An 18,172-nucleotide genomic window follows, 5' to 3' on the forward strand; every position below is an offset into this window, starting at 1 on the left:
CCCACCAACCAAGAAGGTTTTGGGGAGGCAAAATCCAGTCATATTCTTCCTATTCCCCATCACTTTCTTAGGCAAATTCCATCACTGATCAAATTTACAAGCATCCTTTTCACAAGCACCATATATGTTATTGCGGCCATACCACCACTCAGTCAAGTTTATTCTCGTAGTCTTGAGATGAATGTAGTTGCAGACAGGTTCTGCTGTGGATCTGTATGGTACATGTCCTGCTTCTGGAACTGAGATGCACTGTTTTCATGATGCCTGGCCTGTTTGTGTTAGAAACCTTCGTTAAGAATGCCATATAAAAGCTATTTTTGAACTAACTCAATTCTAAGTATCCTGGTTGTCTACAGGCAGGACAAGAATATGTTCAGATCCAAGCTACTGTCTCCAGGGTATAATATGCTATCAAACATTCCCAAGAACCTGGTGGTATAAACATCAACCGAACCCGTTTGCCAGAACAACTTTTCTCATTCCTCCTAGGGCTTCTTTTACTTGGCACAAACTTGTCATCTACACAAAATGGCTATCTTTTTATCACATGCACAATTCAGAGATTAACAAATAATATGGTGATCATGAAGCTAAAGAGCTCAGTCCCTTTCTCACTTTATGTTTACAGCATGGGAACTGTTACAGCATGGCTAGGGAAATGTGACTAACTGAATCACACAGCAAAAGATTATTATTACCCTATGCTACCATTGCTCCTCTGGAAAACTGGGGCATGTTGGCAAGGAAAGGAGTCACAGATAAGGGATAGCCAATATGGTGCTACAACATCCATAGGTCTCAGCCAGCAAGGTCAATAACCAGGAACAATGAGACTTGTAAATGGCAGGGAATCACACTGCCTACCTCTGTGCTACATCTTCTCCCATTATTTAAATGATGTATGAAGGAGCCCCACTGTAGAGATGCAATGACAAACATGTAACATGAGGGACCCTCAATTAGTAAGAGAAGATGTCTCTTTTTAATTTATTTATAAAGTGGTCTGCTACATGATTATTATTTTTTATTCATTCTAAAAAAGTTTGCCATCCCACTCAAGTGATATTCCATTTTTCTGGGAAAACCAATTCATCATTTCTCTATTGTCAGGAATCAGATGAACTGTGCAACTAGTTCTACGCGCCAAAGGTGTAGAGGGGCTAGGGGCACTCCCTCCCTTATGATGACCCTCTTAGGTAATGGTTCTGAAGTCTAGAGGGGGAGGCATGATTTGATTCCCATGCCTCGATCTCTCCACAGCTACTGTATGTGCATGGTTGAGAAGCGCAATCTTTTCTCCATCTCTACATTGCTTTTTTACGCTCGGGCTTTCTATCATCTACAGCCACCAATGTTAGGTCCCAAAGAAGAGTCTCTTTTTAGCGAGTTGCCTCCCTGTCCCTCTTCCTCCTTGTACATGGTTTGGTCAAGTTCTCCTAAGTCAGTCACTTTCCTAGCACACAAGTCTAGCTGCATTAGTCTTGGTAGGCTGGGAACTTACTAGCCAAGTGGAACAGCTGCATACATATGCCAATTCTTGAACTCCAGCAGGAAAAAGAGAGTGTGGGGGCCTGGGGACTGAGTTGAGTTCATATGGCCATCAGGAACTTGGGCTAGGTCTCCTTTGGGGGCAGTGACAGAACTTCTGCTACAAAAGAAACACTTAGGATAGGGATGAGGGAACCTGCAGTCATTCAGATATTGTTAGAATGCAACTCCCACCATTCACTATGGTGGTTGGGGCTGAAAGGAGTTGGAATACCACAACATCTGAATGGCCACAGCTTCCCCACTCATAGCTTAAGGCTAGCAGGCCTCTTTTGAGGTGAAAGTCCAGAGCGGAGACATGAAAACAATTGAATTCCCTAAAGTTCCCTTCTAGGATTTAAGGAGCGGTAGCAGAAAAGGTTCCAACCCATAAAATAAGGTGGTATTGTTATTAAATATTATTCTGGCATAGTGCAGGGTGTCTGTGTAATGCAAAAAAAAAAAAAAAAATCACAACTTGAAAGGTTCATCACTCCTATCCTGTACTATCCACCCTGTATCTCAGTTGTTGAATAAAAATAGTAAAAATACTTCCCTGAAAGATTCTCTAAAGAAGGAGCCCAGCAACTGAGGTATTTCCCTTTGCAGACCCCACATCCCATAAGTATAGTGATAACAAAGGGGAAGATGATTATTCCTGCAAGATTTTGTTTGTTTTGTGCCCCCAGGTTTTTGTAAAAAAAAAAAAAAAGACACTAAAAATAACACTCATGAGGACATACTTCTCATATTTTAGTGCAGTTATACAGGCTCCTATGAGTAGGCACCGCTGTGTGATTTATTAGTCTCAGTGGAAGATACTAAACTGGTGGAGGTCAGGCAGGAGGTGCGGCTTGTGGATTCTATTCAAGGAATCTCTAGCTTTTCCTGGTAATTCAGCCATTGCCAAACATACAGTGGACCTTTGGGCTTGTATTTTCCAGCAGCAGCTCTCAAAGATTGGCTGTTTCCAAAGCAGCATGCAATATGTCATGTTCATCCACTATTCAGATTTGTTAAAAAATTAAATTACTAAGCTTGCCTAAAGTAGTCCTTTGGAACCAAGCCAAGGAATTTCACACATTAATTCCTGCACTGGGACATTCCAAAAGTAGATCAAGCCCCAAAACTACATTTAATTAAAAGTGAAATAATATGCACACATATTAGAAGTAAATCCTACTGCACTCTGTGGGAGTGCATGAAAACATGAACAGAAATCATGCTACAAAAGTGTATAAAGTCTGTTCCTCAACCTCATGGGCTGATGTAGTCAAAGTTCAAAGGATTTCTAAGGATATGGTTTTGCCAAGTATCAACTTTAATCACTCTAGAGATCACTGGGTCAAGTATCCATTTGCTGCTGGGTGAACTAAAGACAGTATGTGATGCAGACACACAGAATTTTAAGGGGTTTCCTAGAGAAGCAGCTTTTCGATCATTCGTCTAAACTGCAAATCAGCATAATCCTACCCTTATTTAAATGTAAACATTGCTGCAAATTCTTCATATTTTTTCAGCAGTAATAGTGTACAGTACTGCCTAATATGATCCATTACGAACAAAGAGGACCATACAGAAATCTTACCCCAAAGGCAACTTGGATTACAAAGATTTTACATAAGGATTTCTTTAAACACTCTTCTTATTTGTCCTCTCCCACCAACAACATAAAAGCTTTCATTACAAATACAGATTTCCAAGTTAAAGGTTTTATTTGGAACACAGGAATCGAGTTCTAGAACACTTGACAATATAAATTTTCTGTGAAACAAATTTTCTAGGGAAAGACAGGTTAAGAAGGAAAACAGATTTGACACCAGAGACTGGTCAACCAGACGGAGTCATACCAGTAAAATTTCTTGTAAAGAAAGGCCATGCCTGCAAGGATCTAAACAAACAATTCAGGCACTTAAAAATTGTGAGGGGAAACAATATTGCTAAGAACAGTGCAATCCCAAAACCACAAATAATGAAATATGTAGCTTAACAACTGCATTTTAGTCCATAAGCTAGCATTTTTTTGCTCAGATATTTGTACTTAATGAAAGTTAGTATAAAGATGAGACTCCAAAAGACTGCCAGTGGTATTGCTAACTCAATCAATTCATTTTGCATTATTCTCAAGTGATTTTTCAATGCCACACATATCACGTCAAATAAAACTGGCATGCATGGTAAAGTGGATAAACACCATTGAGGTTTAATGAAGTCCCTAAGTGATGTGAGGTACCTAAGGCATTGCTAATACTGTACAAAGAATAAGCCATTAATATCTAAACTTACTTAACAAATAAAACACCACCACCACACTGACCACAAGGCCCAAATACACATTGTAAATGATACATAAGTGAATATAAAGAAGCTGGAGGGAGGGAGAGAATCAAACATAGCTTTTGTGGTGTTTCAGTACGCCATATTTCACTGCAATTACTTGTCCCATTCTCCTAGAGCAGATCCCAAGCAATATTTTAGGAACAATTTTAATACAGTAGTTTGACAGATGTTGTCAGTGAAGACATTCCAGGTGAAAGGTTCAACATGGTCTGCTTGTGAAACAGACTACAGAAGTTAGCATCCTTTGACTAAAAGAGATGGGAGACTGTGGTGATAAAGAAAGGGAGAAGAACAACAAGTTTGGTTGTATAGATGGTTGAATTTAAGAGCAAGGGCTATGAACGATTCACCAGCTCTAAAGAGTATGAACCCAATACATCTTTACTGAACTATACCTGGGCAAAAGAAAATCACCTTATTTGACTGGCACAATGGTGCAACAGATTGTGCATAATCTTGTGGTGCAGACTACAGAAATTTTGTTGTGAGTGACAGGAAAGCACAATGAAGATGCTGATAAAGCCTCGGGGGGGATATACTGATAGAAAGGGGACAGGGTCTCAATACCCCCTCCCTTTTTTTCATTTTTGTTTCTCTGAGAGTTGTGAGCATCTGAAGGATCTGGAAGAGAGCACATCAGCACATGCACAGCCACCCCTGCAGCAAAGGACGCAATGGCAGCCACCAGGACGGCCTAGATGAACCCCCCCACACACACACACACAAACGCACAAATCCACAATGATGGGAGCCGTTACCTTAATCCTGTGGGAGCAAGCAGAACGCACAAACCCTTGAACACGAAGCAACTCGGGCACAAACGCTGGGCGAATTGCAAGGAGGAGCACGGAGGCGGCCCAAAGCTCATGGAAAAAACTCGGGGCTATAATAAGGCCAGCTTTGCAAGCGCCGCCGGGCTTCTCCGGGCTGCCCTCGCCTCCCTTCAGACGCGCCCTGGGCAGCCCATCCCCTCCTCCTCCTCCCCGCTTCGCTTTCCAATTACAGCTGCCCTGTCCCGGCGTGAACCCCGCGCGGCGCCGCACGCTGGCCGGCCGGCCGGCCGCCCTCCCCGCCGGTGTCCCTGGCACCGGACCCGGTCGGCGCCTCGCCACACGCGCGGCACACCCCTCGCCACTCGCACCTGCGGAGGAGGCTCAACCCCCGCCGCAAGAAGGACCCGATCCCCTCCCAGGGCTGGAGGCGCCTCTGGACATCCTCTAACCCGCGGTGCCCCCTGGCCTTCCCCTCAGCCGTCCCTTCCCGCGCTCTGGGAGAGACCCCCGCCACACATCCCTCCCCCTTGGCCGCCTCAGCGCTCGCGCGGGGGGAGCGGGGTTCGAATCTCACCGGGTCTCCGGGCTCGCCTCACGCGGCAGAAAAGGGAGCGGGGGGGGGGGAGGCGCCGCCGAGACAACCGTCAGCCCGCCCGCCTGTCAGCCCGTCCGTCCCTCAGTCAGCGGAGAAGGGCACGAGTACCGCCGCGCGAGGCAACAGCTCGCGGCTTCGGACGCGCGCGCTCGCGCTCGAGACGGCGGCGGCAGCAACAGCGCGCTGCCGCGGGAAAGGCGGCCCGTCAATCATCGCCCCTCCGAGGAAGGGGAGGGGGGAGGGATGCGGCGCGCGCGCGGGGCAGCCGCTCTCTCTTCGACGCCGACGGCCTCAACATAAACAACTTTCCTCATTGGACGGCGAACCCCTGGAGAAGGCGGGGCTGGGGCGGTTTGAGCGAGCGTTTCGCCCAATGGCGCCAAAGAAAGCAGCCCCTCGGTGAAAAGCGATTGGTAGCCGCAAAACGGGCTTTTTCAAAGCGGCTGTGATGGGCAGCTGTCCCCGCGAGTAGGAGGAGAGAGAGTAGTAAGTCACGCTTCGACAGAAATGGATAAGGAGGGGGGGGAAAACCTCCTCAGGCGTGCTGCCCGCGAGGTGGGATTCGATGCGGACAACCCAATAGGCTTGGAGCAAGCGACATGACAGACACCTTCTGCAACCAATGAGCTTGTCGTGCGGAATGTGACGTATATATCCTCGGCCGGTCGGTCGGCTCTGGGGCTGTCGGAGCAGCTTAGACGTCGGCTCCTCTTTTCTGGCTGGTTTGCCCGAGGCCTCGAGCGGTGGGCGGTGATGAAGCGGGTCTCTGGGGCCCCGTCCTAGGGCAGCGGCTGCTGCTGCGAGGCACGCCAGAAGCCTGACCGGTGGGTAATTTGGAATTAATGGGGTATTTAGCTCAGGTCGGTGGTCCCCTCCTCCTCCCCCCCCTTTTTGTCCCCGTTGGTATGTCCCTTCATAGAGTCCCTGTCTCTTGCTTGCTATGGTTGAGCCCCCCGGGGGGGGGCGGGAGATACCATTACACGGGGGGCAAGTCCCATTGAATTCAGTACAACTTTACTTCTGAATACACATGGATAGGGTTTTTCCTGACCTGAGTGTATTCCATTATTGCCCTCAAAGTGGGGTAATAACCATATATTTCGCTTTTTTAAAAAAAGGCGGCATAAAAACTGCAAGAACTTACGGTAAATAGCTTCTAGCAAGCTAAAAGCAATTCAGTGGGAGAGCGTCCATTCATGGCCCATAAGGCTTCCTAAAAAGAAAATTAGAGCTATTCTCCCCCTTAAGGTGATCTAGGTCCTAGTCAAGGACTCAGTGGGAAGGAGCTGTGCCAATAAATGTTGCGTTTTGCACTTCTCATATGTATGTTTTGTGCTTTGGGAAATGGTTCTGTGGCCTCTGTTGATGTCAGAGCATAGGAACTGCATAGCTGTCAACTTTCAGATTTGAAAATAAGGGATCAGCAGCCTCACCTGTCCCGGGGACAGTCTGCAGGATATCTAACAATCCGGGATAGCGGCAGGAAGCAGCGGGAAACGGTGCTTGTATAAGGGAATTTCCTGCCAGAAAGGGGAAGGTTGACAGCTATGCAACTGTCAAAGTTTGAGGCATTGTGCTGCTACTGTGTTGCAGGCCTGAGTAGCCTTATGTGCTTGGTGACTGAATCAGAAAGCGGGTAGAGAGACACCATCCATTTAGTATTTATAGATGGCACCTGCCTTAGGTAAATTTGTTTTGACTGGTATAGGAAGCAGCACAGTCTGATTGGCTGCAGATTCTCATCAGCAAAGAAAGTCAGTGGGGAGAAATAATGGCATTTGGGAAGTTGGTTGACGATGGAGGTGCGAGGCAAAGACTGAGCTGAAGGTGAATGGTTGACATCTGAATATTCAGCTATTCCTCTGCAATGTGGTAACTATACATACTTTGCTTCAGAAGAAGGGAACCAAGAGGCTACCCTGTGTTAAGGTCTTGCCAAAAAATGGTTTTAAAAATCAGCTGAACTGTTCAAGCTGCTAGAAGTACAGTCAGAGGAGCTTTGGGGTCAGAGGCAGATTGCATCCAGCAGCGGGACAGGATTGTGAGAATTTGGCCGGGCTGGGGCAAAGATCAAGGGAATTTGACAGGTGTCTGCAACAGTATCCCTTGAGTCCATAGAAACTGTCATCAAGCATTTTTAAGATCCAAAACTAAATATCAGTACTGTATTCCCTTATGTATTTAAGAAACATTTTGTCTCCAGTGATGGTGTCAGTTTCACACCTAAACCTATTATTCCTAGCTACTAGGAGGCTTTAAGGGTACGTGTATTCTTTTATTTAAACTTTAAAAGCATTCTAAGCTGGCAGTAGGAAAAGGTCACACTGAGGTACTTTTGAGTTACTGTGGCAGGGAGAGCCATAGATCCTGAAATATAAAAATTAAATATCTAAACGGTCATAAAAAGTAGGAGCAAGGCAACCATTGCCCTATAATCTTTAAAGGCTTAACTAATAAGGCATAACCAATCTGATGCTAAGGGATCCTGAATATACCATCTTGCTTGAGGAGTGGCTTTCTACATTAGAGGGTCCAGCATTCTTCACAGTCATCACAAGCAAATGACTGCCTTTCTCCTGACAAGCATATACATAACTATTGCTTACATTAGCAAAGTGGAATAAATAATTTTAGTGCCTTCATTAATTTTGCATGCTGTTTTACAATGTCTGAATGCTGAAGCAGTGTACAAAAAATGTCTAATGTACTATGATTTATAAGAAACTTTGTTAGGTGGTGGTACCAGTGGTCTGGAAAATCTTGCATAAAAGGTATCTCAGTCTACCAAAAAAAAATCTCAAAATCCAAATCTGGAGAAAAGGGTGGGTGTAAAAATTACCCACAATTGAAAGTAATATGGGATATATGTTGAGTTGTTGTTATATAGCTATTTTGATATGGTACTAGCAAGAAATAGATCACCAGATTCCTTGGTGGGTGCCAAAATATAACTAATAGTTATAACATTTTAAGGCCGCAGTCCTAAGCATATTTTACTTCTGAACAGCATGGTTAGAATCAGGCTGAGTGAAATTATTTCTCCCTAATTTGTAGAATTAATATGTGGACTTCAAAAGCACAAGAAGAGAAACATATGAGCTTTACTATACTTCCTTCCAACTATGGATCAAAAGGGTTTTCAGAGCCTCAGAGGTTATCTCGCCTTCAGAAAGTACCTTGTCACTTGGACACGTTTCAAGTCCTTCTCATCCTCAGAGCCTTTCTAAGATGTGTTTATTTAAGTGGTCTTGCTTCCCCATTAATCCCTCCACCATCAGGTGTTTAAATAGCTTGTCCATTCCTTCAGTTAATACCGGCACTTTTCCTCCACCAGTGGCTAGCCCTGGAATTCCTGCTTTTTCCTTCATCCCACCCTGTGTCCTAAGTTGCTTGCTGAAGCTTGCCCATTGCCCGTTTCTTTATTCTTTTATTTTACCACTGCTCCTTCACCATCTTTGCTCCCTTCCTGCTTGGAACTCCCTCTAAACATGCTATTTTTGCTACACCTTTATCCTCTGGCAGGTTGAGCATCTCTTTCTCCAGTGCCCACCTCCTGCCCAGCCCGTTCCAGTTTGTTTGACTCACCTTTGCACCTGACCACCACACACTGACAGCATGAGCAGGGAGCTGTCGTCCCAGCCACTCATGACATTTGGTTCCTTTGTTAATGAGCCTTAATGTTTTTCTGTTGTGGTTTCCAACATCTGTACCACGTGGCCACAGACTATTTTCTCCTCCAACAATTGGATTTAAGAGTCTAGGGGTAACATATTATGCAGACCTGAAGGACAGTATGTTTTAGCAAGCACCTGAAGCATATTACAGCTGGTGCTTGCCTTATTTCAGAGGAGGGATTGTTCCACAAGCTGGCTGCCAGCACCACCAAAAAGGCCCTCCTCCACATTGCTGCAAGATGGACTTCAGCAGGCTGCAACACAACCAAGAGGGCCTCATGCAAAGTTCTTAGAGAGCGGGCAAGTCTATACGAGGAAAGGTGTTCATTCAGGTAACCTGGTCCCAAGTCGTTTGGGGTTTTCTAAGTGAATAGCAAACATGTAACCTTATATGGCTTCATATAAAAATGGCAGGCACAACTGTTTTTGCTTAAGTCAACATATGGAGATAAAGGGAGCATAGCGCTAAGATTGCTCCATCTGCAGAAGCATTTCTTCTTGCTCATTTGAATAATCTCCCGTTTTCTCCCACCTTGCACTGTTCTTGGGGTTTTCCTGACACAAGCCACTTTTGGGGGCAGTGGGGGGGGGGTCATTGCGCTAGTGGAAGTCCTTGCGTGGGCTTCTACAAGTGGAACTACTAAGTTGAATCCAGCCACAAATGAAAACTAGACTTGGCCCAGAGACTGTTTTCTTTATTTTTAAATTGCAAGTTGGGTGAAGCTTCATTTATAAACCTAGCTTGATGGTGTCTGGTTTGTTTGTTTTTGCTAGACTTACTGATATCTCCCCAGTCCATTTTGTTTTTGTTCTGCTTTATCCTAGGGTCCATCTTTTCTACTCTTGCCAACCACCCACTAAAGCTGTTTAAATGAGAATGTCCTTGGCGCAGAGAGTGCTGCTCACATGGCTCTTCACCTTGCTGTTCCTGATCATGTTAGTGTTGAAATTGGATGAAAAGGCACCATGGAACTGGTTTCTCATCTTTATCCCAGTTTGGATATTTGATACTATTCTTCTAGTTATGATAATTGTAAAAATGGCTCGCCGTTGTAAGTCTGGCTATGACCCTCGAAATGGTTCCCGTCACCTCAAGAAGAAAGCTTGGTACCTTGTAGCAATGCTGCTTAAGTTGGCCTTCTGCCTCGCCCTCTGTGCAAAACTGGAACAGCTTGCTGAAATAAAGCTAGCCTATGTCTTTATTCCCTTTTGGGTGTTGCTCATTGGAGGGATAATAGAACTTGGATACAACATCTTCTATGTACGAAGGGAATAACTTGTCCATAGACTGGGTTTATCCTTTCATCAGCCAGCATCACATTCCTTAACAACATTAGCTTGCTATAAGTTTACAGCACCCAAAGGAACTACAAGTAACTGCTCTATGTTGACATTCTATATGCCCTTGGACTAGACTCTTCAATGTGTGGAGCACAGCTATCTGATTTATATGTATATACTGTAAATAAATCATCAAAATATTTTCCAAGTATTCTCTCTATTTATCCTTCTGTGAGTGTGTGTGTCAAGTTTGTGTCTAGCGTGTTGAGTCATTACACTATAGAACTTGCCATTGCACAAAACTAAATTGAAATGGCTTTTCTGTAAATGGCTGGGAACAGATGGTCAACTTCTGCATTCTCAATAGTCACTTTATTCTCCAGACAGTGAGCTGAAGGCGCAGAAGTATATTTTTGTACACAAAGTGGGTTTACTTGCAACTAATCATGTTGTAATACTGAGAGGAACATAACAATTACAAAGCACGCAGGCCCTAGTTGGATCATTGCTTGCAAAATCTGCAAAAGATTCAATGATAGTGATCTTTCTTGTAGAAATTCGATGCTTTTCCATCTTACAAATGAAACACTGCTGGCAAGCATTTTAAAATGCTTTAGTTTACTCTACTTCAGGGTTTTCCAAACTTGGGTCTCCTGCTGTTGTTGGACTACAGGGATGATGGGAATTGTGGTTCCAAAACAGCTGGAGACCCAAGTTTGGGAAACCCTGCTCTAGCTAATAGGAACCTTTTTGTGCTCTTAAGATTCAAGCATTGTAATAAATGAATATGCTTAATGTGATATGTTAACTAGTATTTGCCTTCACTTCCTCATTTTTTTCTGTCCCTAAGCTGCCCAGTGTGAACTGAATTGACATTAAACTACTGCACAAACTCAAACAGTCAGGAATCACCAAGTCTTAACACATCATCCTACTTGTATCTCCTCTACCCACCCTCTTCCAAGGGGCGCAATCTTCCTGTTGAGGAAGAAAATAAATAGGTCAAGGGAGGAAAGAACACAGTGCCGGAAAATATATTTGTTACACTAGCATTATAGGAACAAAACCTGGGATAACAATAAAAGCATGCTTTTGTGCTTCACACAATTGCCTCTGTGTAGTAAGAAGACATTTCACAATGTTCGAAGCAGCTGGCAACTTTCATAAACAGAAGTTTACTTCCCTGTAAGTGTGCTTTGATCATAGCCTCAGAATGAATGGGAAGAATATTCCACTTGCCAATGACTAAGTAGTACTAGAATCCAGCTGCATCTCCAACTTGAAGATACTCTTGACTTACTTGACAAAAGACACACCAATGTTCTTATGAGTAGGTTTGTTTTTTTCTCTCTTTTCCAGGCCAGTGAATTCTTTTGGTCTCTTGTAAAACATGAAATAAGATGGCAGAATGGTTTTGCTGGATTGAGACGTAGGAGACATTTATGAGCAGACACAGCTCTCACCTATTTTGGTACTTAGCTGCAACAGTTTCTTACGTTTCCTTCTGTAAAATAATTAATGGCTTGTAATGAAATTTGTGCAAGCCGAAGTCCAGTCACAATGGGGTTTTCTCTCCTCATTGTTGCAGCCCTGAATCAAGCTTTTCTGACTCCCAGGAAAGGCGGGAGGGGTATGAAGGGTGCTGCAATGAGGGGAAAGCGTTGTGTGAGTGGATGGATGGATGTGCACACCTGTTTTGAAACAAACCATAATATTATGCTTATAGAATTACCTGATCTTTACAAAATGTCTCCTGTTGCTATCCCGTTGTGGTAAGGAAACAGCAGTAGCCTAAAGCATGAAATTCTATAGTCTTTGCTACAACTTATATTTTGGCATGCTTTAATAAGGGGAAAGATCTAAACAACTTAATGAGAATCACATAGAAGATTCTCTGGAAGAATCTTTAGGACTATATTTTACACTTACTTCTGCTTCCTATTACACAACTATGGGTGTTGGGGGCCCATATCTTACTTAAGGCTTTAATCTTGTATATCCTTAAGCAGAGAGTCATTTTCACTTTTGTACAGAATTGCAGTCACATATACCCAACTATGTGTGCTTTAGTCAGATTTAGTCATTGTTTCTGTTTAAAAACGCACAGATTAATGATATTCTTAAGACTTTTAGTTACCTAAATAGTTATAGCTATGAATCGTTATAGCTATAGAATGAAGCAGCCACTTCCATAATTAAGATGATACTTCTGTGGCTAACATTACTATATGACTGTTGGCTTGTCAATGTTTTTTTTTTGAAATATGGGCATGGTGAGCTATAAACTCTATAGTTTCTGTATTTATACCATGCCCTTACCAGGGCAGCTTGCAAAAGATTAAAATTAGGACAAATCAACCCCGAAGAAACCAAAACCATAAAAGACACCAACAAGCAATATTAACAGACTTAGCAGAATTTTAAAATCAAACACCAAACAGCAGCAATATAGAAAGAATTTAAAAGCTTTGGAAAATACAGAGGTCTTTGTCTGGTGCAGAAATGATGTTTCCAAGCATATCTGCAGATCTTAGCATACACACAGGCACATGTGGAGATAAGCGGTCTTCCAGTCCTGTGCATCTTCTATGCCAGGGTAGGCAACCTAAGGCCCGTGGGCTGGATGCGGCCCATTCACCTTCTCAATCCGGCCCGCGGATGGTCCAGGAATCAGCGTGTTTTTACATGAGTAGAATGTGTCCTTTTATTTAAAATGCACCTCTGGATTATTTGTAGGGCCTGCCTGGTGTTTTTACATGAGTAGAATGTGTGCTTTTATTTAAAATGCATCTCTGGATTATTTGTGGGGCATAGGAATTTGTTCATTTACCTCCCAAAAATATAGTCCAGCCCACCACATGGTCTGAGGGACGGTGGACCGGCCCACGGCTGAAAAAGGTTGCTGCTGACCCCTGTTCTATGCAGAGTGGCACAAGCTGGTCACAGCCTCTGTTGGAAGCAGGATACTAGTCTAGATGGACACTTGGTCTGATGCAGGAGGGCTTTTATGTTCAGAGAAAATGGCAGGTGATTGGCTATTACTATACATTCCAAGTCCAATGTGCATTATTCCACCATAGGTTGCGTTTTTATGTAATTGTTGAATAGTACACACCCACACAGACTTAGCATGAGGAAGCCCCAGTAAAGGACCTTCCAAAATCATAGCTGGCTTACCACACCTATGTAGGAAAATCCCTGAGCTAAGCAAGAATCTAGATGTGATGAGCATCCTTATCATATGATCATGCTTGATAAAACAAGTCACCTTCACAGCACATTAATTTACATCCCACCCTTCACAAATCTCAGAATGGCAAAAACGTGCAGTTGACAAGGCACCATGTATGCCATCTTGAGCTCCTCTGAAGAAAGAAAGAACTTGCAGGCTATATTCCAAGGGGCACAAACATCTAGTCATCTGGACCTCAAGAGTTATACAAGTTATCCCAGTTTAAAAATTGCTAAACACATAACTACAAGAAAGATGGAGGGCCCTTCTCATCTCAGTACTATTTTATTTCCTATTTTCTTTTTTGTTTGAGTTTAGATCAGGGTTTGGAACCTAATTAAGATCCAATATAGAATGCTACTGTGGTGAAATTGCCATTTTTTTAAGCACATTGTAAAGTTTGCTTTTAATAAATGGTAAGTTTCACAGCATGGGGTAATGTAAAGTTAATTTCAAATTATGTGGTATCAGCTCATGGCAGACAGTTGCAAAGTTATGTGGCAGCTTTGAGAAGCAACACTATGCTAGAGGCTTAAAAGCTGGCAATTTTGATTGGATAGCTCTGGTCTGATTGGGAGGTTCTGCCAACGTCTCAATGGATATGATATCTACTCCACTTTCATCTGATTGGCTGAAGTGGGAGTCAGCTGGAGTCTAAATACCTGGTCTCTGCCCATTGTAAGAGGTGGTTGTTGCTGGTGGAACAGCCAGGAAAGAAGAAGAAACAGAAGCTTTGGGGGCACACTTCTTAGAATAACATTTCTTCATGTCAGGAGGCCAGCTGTGCTAAATTTTCTGTGGCTCTTGCATACAAAAAGCAAAACAAAAGTCCAGCATCATTCAACTCAGAGTAAACAAGAGCACTATGGAAGCGCCTGATCAAAGCGTACACCTAGAGGCATTTTAAAAAAGAAGCTAAAAATGTCGCTTGACAGCAGTATGACGCATCAGAAAATGAAATGAAGGATTAGAACAAGTGTAAAATATAACAAACTTGCACAAAAGTTAAAAACACACAGGTTAAGTTAGAGCATTTGTTATTTTATTTTTGTTTTGATGGTGCACCAACTATATTTACCAATAGAGGTCTCTTGCTACAGTAGGCACTAAAGAAGTGTGACTGAGAGTAGTGAGTTAAGACGATAATGTATTATTAGTAAGAACTGGTGACTGAGTCAGGCCCTCTCGTCAGGATATACTAGCCATTATGTAGGTCTCCATCTTATGCTTTTTCATTCTATGAAAAACTTGGAAGTCTGAGAAGTTGCTCTGGCAGCACAATCTTATACATGTTTACTCAGAAGTAAGCCCCACCGAGTTAATTTAGACCTATTCTCAGGCACACGTACATAATATGGAAGCCTTAATGATTCTTACAATCATCTGTATCTGTCTTACCAGTTACCAACCTAATAGTGACATTTCTTGATGCAAGTATGAACCTTGAGTTTAAAACCTCTACTTATTTCTGCCTGGAAAATGGTATAGGGCCAGATGTAGGTGAATTACATTTGTACAACATAAAAACCATCAGATTCTGAGCCAATTTATATGTTAACATTTATGGAAGAGGACAAATCACACAAAATTGTTTAACAGTTTAAATTGACTGGCTATTGTTAATTTGTAGATTTGGATTTGTTGGGGGGGGGGGAATCTTGCCTCCTATAATAAACTCCAGCTCCATTATTGCAAGTTATATTTATTCCAACTTGACTCCTCAAGTAAGTTTCAATGTATACAGGATAGAATGCCAATGATAGGATGTAATAACTGGGAGAGAGTAAGTTGAGGAGACTGGAACTGGTGTCCACTCAAGATTTAGAGATTTAGGTTTCGGGAGCGAGCAGGGCTTAGAATCCATCTCATAGGAAAAGGTACTTTATACCCAATTACGCTCAGGGTAGAGAGCAGCTAGCTGAACGGAAGATACACAGGACAACATCTCAGGTGGTAAACAAAAGTTAGTCATAGCCAATTACTGCTTAGTTTGAGGTGAACAACTTGGAGGTTTAAGAGTGTTCAGGTTTTAGCACTTTAAAAAAGGAGGTAACACGTTCAGCCCAGATATTGCATCCCTTTCAAAAACTTCAAAAAGATGCAGATCTCTTTCCCCACCATGTTGCACTGTGCTTTTAGGACTGTACCACTTCAGAATAAAGGTGAAAAATGCATGCTGCAGTGCCCCCCCCCCCATGTCAACAACCCTTTGTACCTATCAAAGTAGAATATTTGGGAAAAGGCAAAGCTAAAACATGCTTTCCTTGGACTAAAAACCTTCAATAACTCCCCAATATGGACTACATCTCAGCCTGGATTGCGAAGTGGCACAATCCAAAAAAAGCTGTACCATATAAGATAATAGGGAACTGTATTATACCCCAACACTTGTCCATCTAGGTCATAGCTATCTACAGATTGGCAGCCGCTTTCCAAGGGTTCAGGTAAGTCTTTCCTGGCCCTAACTAGAAACGTGGGTGACTAAATTTGGGACCTCTTACATATGCAATAAATGAGCCACAACCCTTCCTTCAATTTTACTGACTGCACAAGTTGAGACCAAATTGTAGTTCATATTACTAAGATGCACTGGGGACAAAAAAAAGGGCCTCATATCTTTGCAGCCTCTTGCCTTGAAGTGTGTTTATATTTTTAAAGCTGAAAGGGGAAGATGTTATGGGCTTTTAAACCTTTGCTGTAATTAAGCATTCTGCGTGTTAACTCCTTTCAAAACCTATGAGGCTTAGCAGCAGTGGCCATGCTTTCCAATGGGCTGGGCAAACTCAACTGGCTGCATCTACCAAAGAAGCCAATTCAGTAATCCAAGAGCTAAAGACAAAATTAAATACCCTCTAGAATACAGCCCTAATGTATACTTGTGCTTTAAGTACACCTATGAAGATTCTGTGTCTTACATTTAATCAAGGGGCCTTCTTAGCAGTAGTTATACAAGTACTTAAAAATGTAAATTTATTATTGTATTCAATTATGTAATGCTTTTCTCCAAAATCCCCAAAGTCCAAGTTTCTGGTTGTTCTTTTGGCCTTTGTGGTTGTGGATTAAAGCATAAAAATAGGCTAAGAATCAAATAGTTGATTAGGTTCCCTCAAAGGTCAGGTAGGTCACACATTCTAGTCACCTTCCATCTTTGGGCTCCTATCAATACTTGTCTGCTGTTCCAGAATTTTCAGGTTGCAAAATGAAACTTCAAAAATTATACAAGTATCCCTGTATGGTATGCCAAAACATTCTATCTGATGTTTTTGTTATGTGTGCGATTTTTTCCCCTTAGGATTCCTGACTCATCTCTCTTCATGTAGGGAACACCAGGAAATAGTGGGATCTCTGAAGTTTATCATAACTGTATTGTGAGCAAAGTACCTGTCAATGTAAGATAAGATGACAAGAGAAGTTCATTGCATGTATAACCACCACATGAACTACTCATCCAAATTTGCTTTGAAAGTGAAACTGTGCATTTTAACTTAAATGTCTAAGGTTTTTGTTTCATCATACAATAATATTCACTTTCTTGCAAAACTAAGTGTTTTGAAAATTAGCTCAGAAGTTTTGAGGGTTTTTTTTAAAGAGACTGAAAAATAAAACCCATTATTGTTATTATGAACCTTTATTAAGTGGCTCACATTTCAATATAAATCACACTAAAAAGATTTTTCTTAAAAAAAGCTATTTACACTACAGTGCTGACACGTTAAAAAGGAAAAAAAATTGGTATAAATAAGCTCTATGGAAAAGCCTGGAATTGTCAAAAAGAATTCTGGCTTATCTTACAAAAAATATATGTTAAATGTCAGCTCTAGTCTAAAACCTACAACTCATATTTAAAGACTTCTTTATGTTACACCTGCAGGGTTTACAGTGCATCTGGCCCTAAGTGCTTTGATACTTTCACAGTTATGGACAGGCACTGAGGAATGTTACAAAGCTACATAAACTATTTTCTGTAACAGATGTGAGGCAAGTAACAAACCTGACTCACAGAATTTAAGCATCTTTACATTATTATGTTTAAAAAGGAATTTAAAAATATATATACACACACAGAACAACTTCAACACAAAAAGTCATCTTCTTGTTTGCCATGCAGACTTGAATATGCTGAACTGCTTTGTCTGGTATCCTCCAGGTTCACATGACCCCCCAGACCCAAGCTGTCCTGCAAGTCTTTGTCTTCAGGTTCAAATTCAGATGCAGTTTCAAACGCAGACCCTGTCAACTGACCATGATCCAGCTTTGCTTTAACATTCTGACATTCCATAACATTAGGTGCTACTGTCTTTTCTGGAAGATTAACAATAATTGGTTCCTCTTTATTTTGGAAAGATGCAGCAGGTTCATGTGTGCATGAAAATTCCTGTTTGACATATTTAGTTTGCAGAATGCCTGAAAATTTAGTGTCTTCAGAGGCATTTATACTCGCTGCGTGGATTACACTGTCAGTTTGAAGTCCTACAGCAGAACATGTGGGATCTGTTGGCAGGCCTGCTTCATAGATGCTTTGATTTTCTCCCTCTGAGTGGTAGAGCTTGAGCCGAACGTGCCAAGCTAAACTGCACACAGCTGAAACTGTCTTAAACTGATGCACAACATTCCTTGGAATAAAATAAATATCGTTATCATACAACTGAATTCTGGCATATCGAATGCCTTCCCTTCGTAATTGGTTAAGTTTTGCATCATCAACCCACTGGACACACTAGAAAGAGAGAGAAAAGAAAATTAATAAACG

At 42.3% G+C, this 18,172-nt stretch overlaps 3 protein-coding genes across 7 annotated transcripts in view; 1 reads left to right on the forward strand and 2 right to left on the reverse strand.

Annotated features, from left to right (window-relative positions):
* PHTF2 (putative homeodomain transcription factor 2) overlaps positions 1-5,537 on the reverse strand; it is a 65,032-nt gene extending 59,495 nt beyond the window's left edge. For 2 of the 5 annotated variants that reach the window (XM_083399623.1, XM_083399622.1), the window contains exon 1: positions 5,215-5,528. The gene's annotated coding sequence lies outside the window, so the exon portion shown is untranslated. Of the gene's footprint in view, positions 1-4,625; positions 4,784-5,214 lie in introns of those variants that run through there. The other 3 variants (XM_083399630.1, XM_083399624.1, XM_083399628.1) reach the window with 3 other exon arrangements.
* A 351-nt stretch (positions 5,538-5,888) lies between these two features.
* Positions 5,889-10,398, forward strand: TMEM60 (transmembrane protein 60). Its single transcript, XM_083400162.1, has 3 exons — positions 5,889-6,059; positions 9,082-9,241; positions 9,735-10,398. Exon 3 carries the CDS (start codon positions 9,781-9,783, stop codon positions 10,183-10,185), a length of 405 nt encoding a protein of 134 aa, XP_083256288.1. The 5' UTR covers positions 5,889-6,059; positions 9,082-9,241; positions 9,735-9,780; the 3' UTR covers positions 10,186-10,398.
* Positions 10,399-14,442: 4,044 nt separating this feature from the next.
* RSBN1L (round spermatid basic protein 1 like) overlaps positions 14,443-18,172 on the reverse strand; it is a gene marked incomplete at its 5' end in the record, with an annotated part of 39,638 nt that continues 35,908 nt past the window's right edge. Inside the window, one exon of the mRNA XM_083399572.1 lies at positions 14,443-18,139. Coding sequence (XP_083255698.1) covers positions 17,495-18,139 — 645 coding nt within the window. The 3' untranslated portion in view covers positions 14,443-17,494. The remainder of the gene's footprint in view (positions 18,140-18,172) is intronic.

This window comes from Podarcis tiliguerta (genome assembly GCF_965153285.1).
Source record: "Podarcis tiliguerta genome assembly, chromosome: 10".
NCBI lineage: Eukaryota > Metazoa > Chordata > Lepidosauria > Squamata > Lacertidae > Podarcis > Podarcis tiliguerta.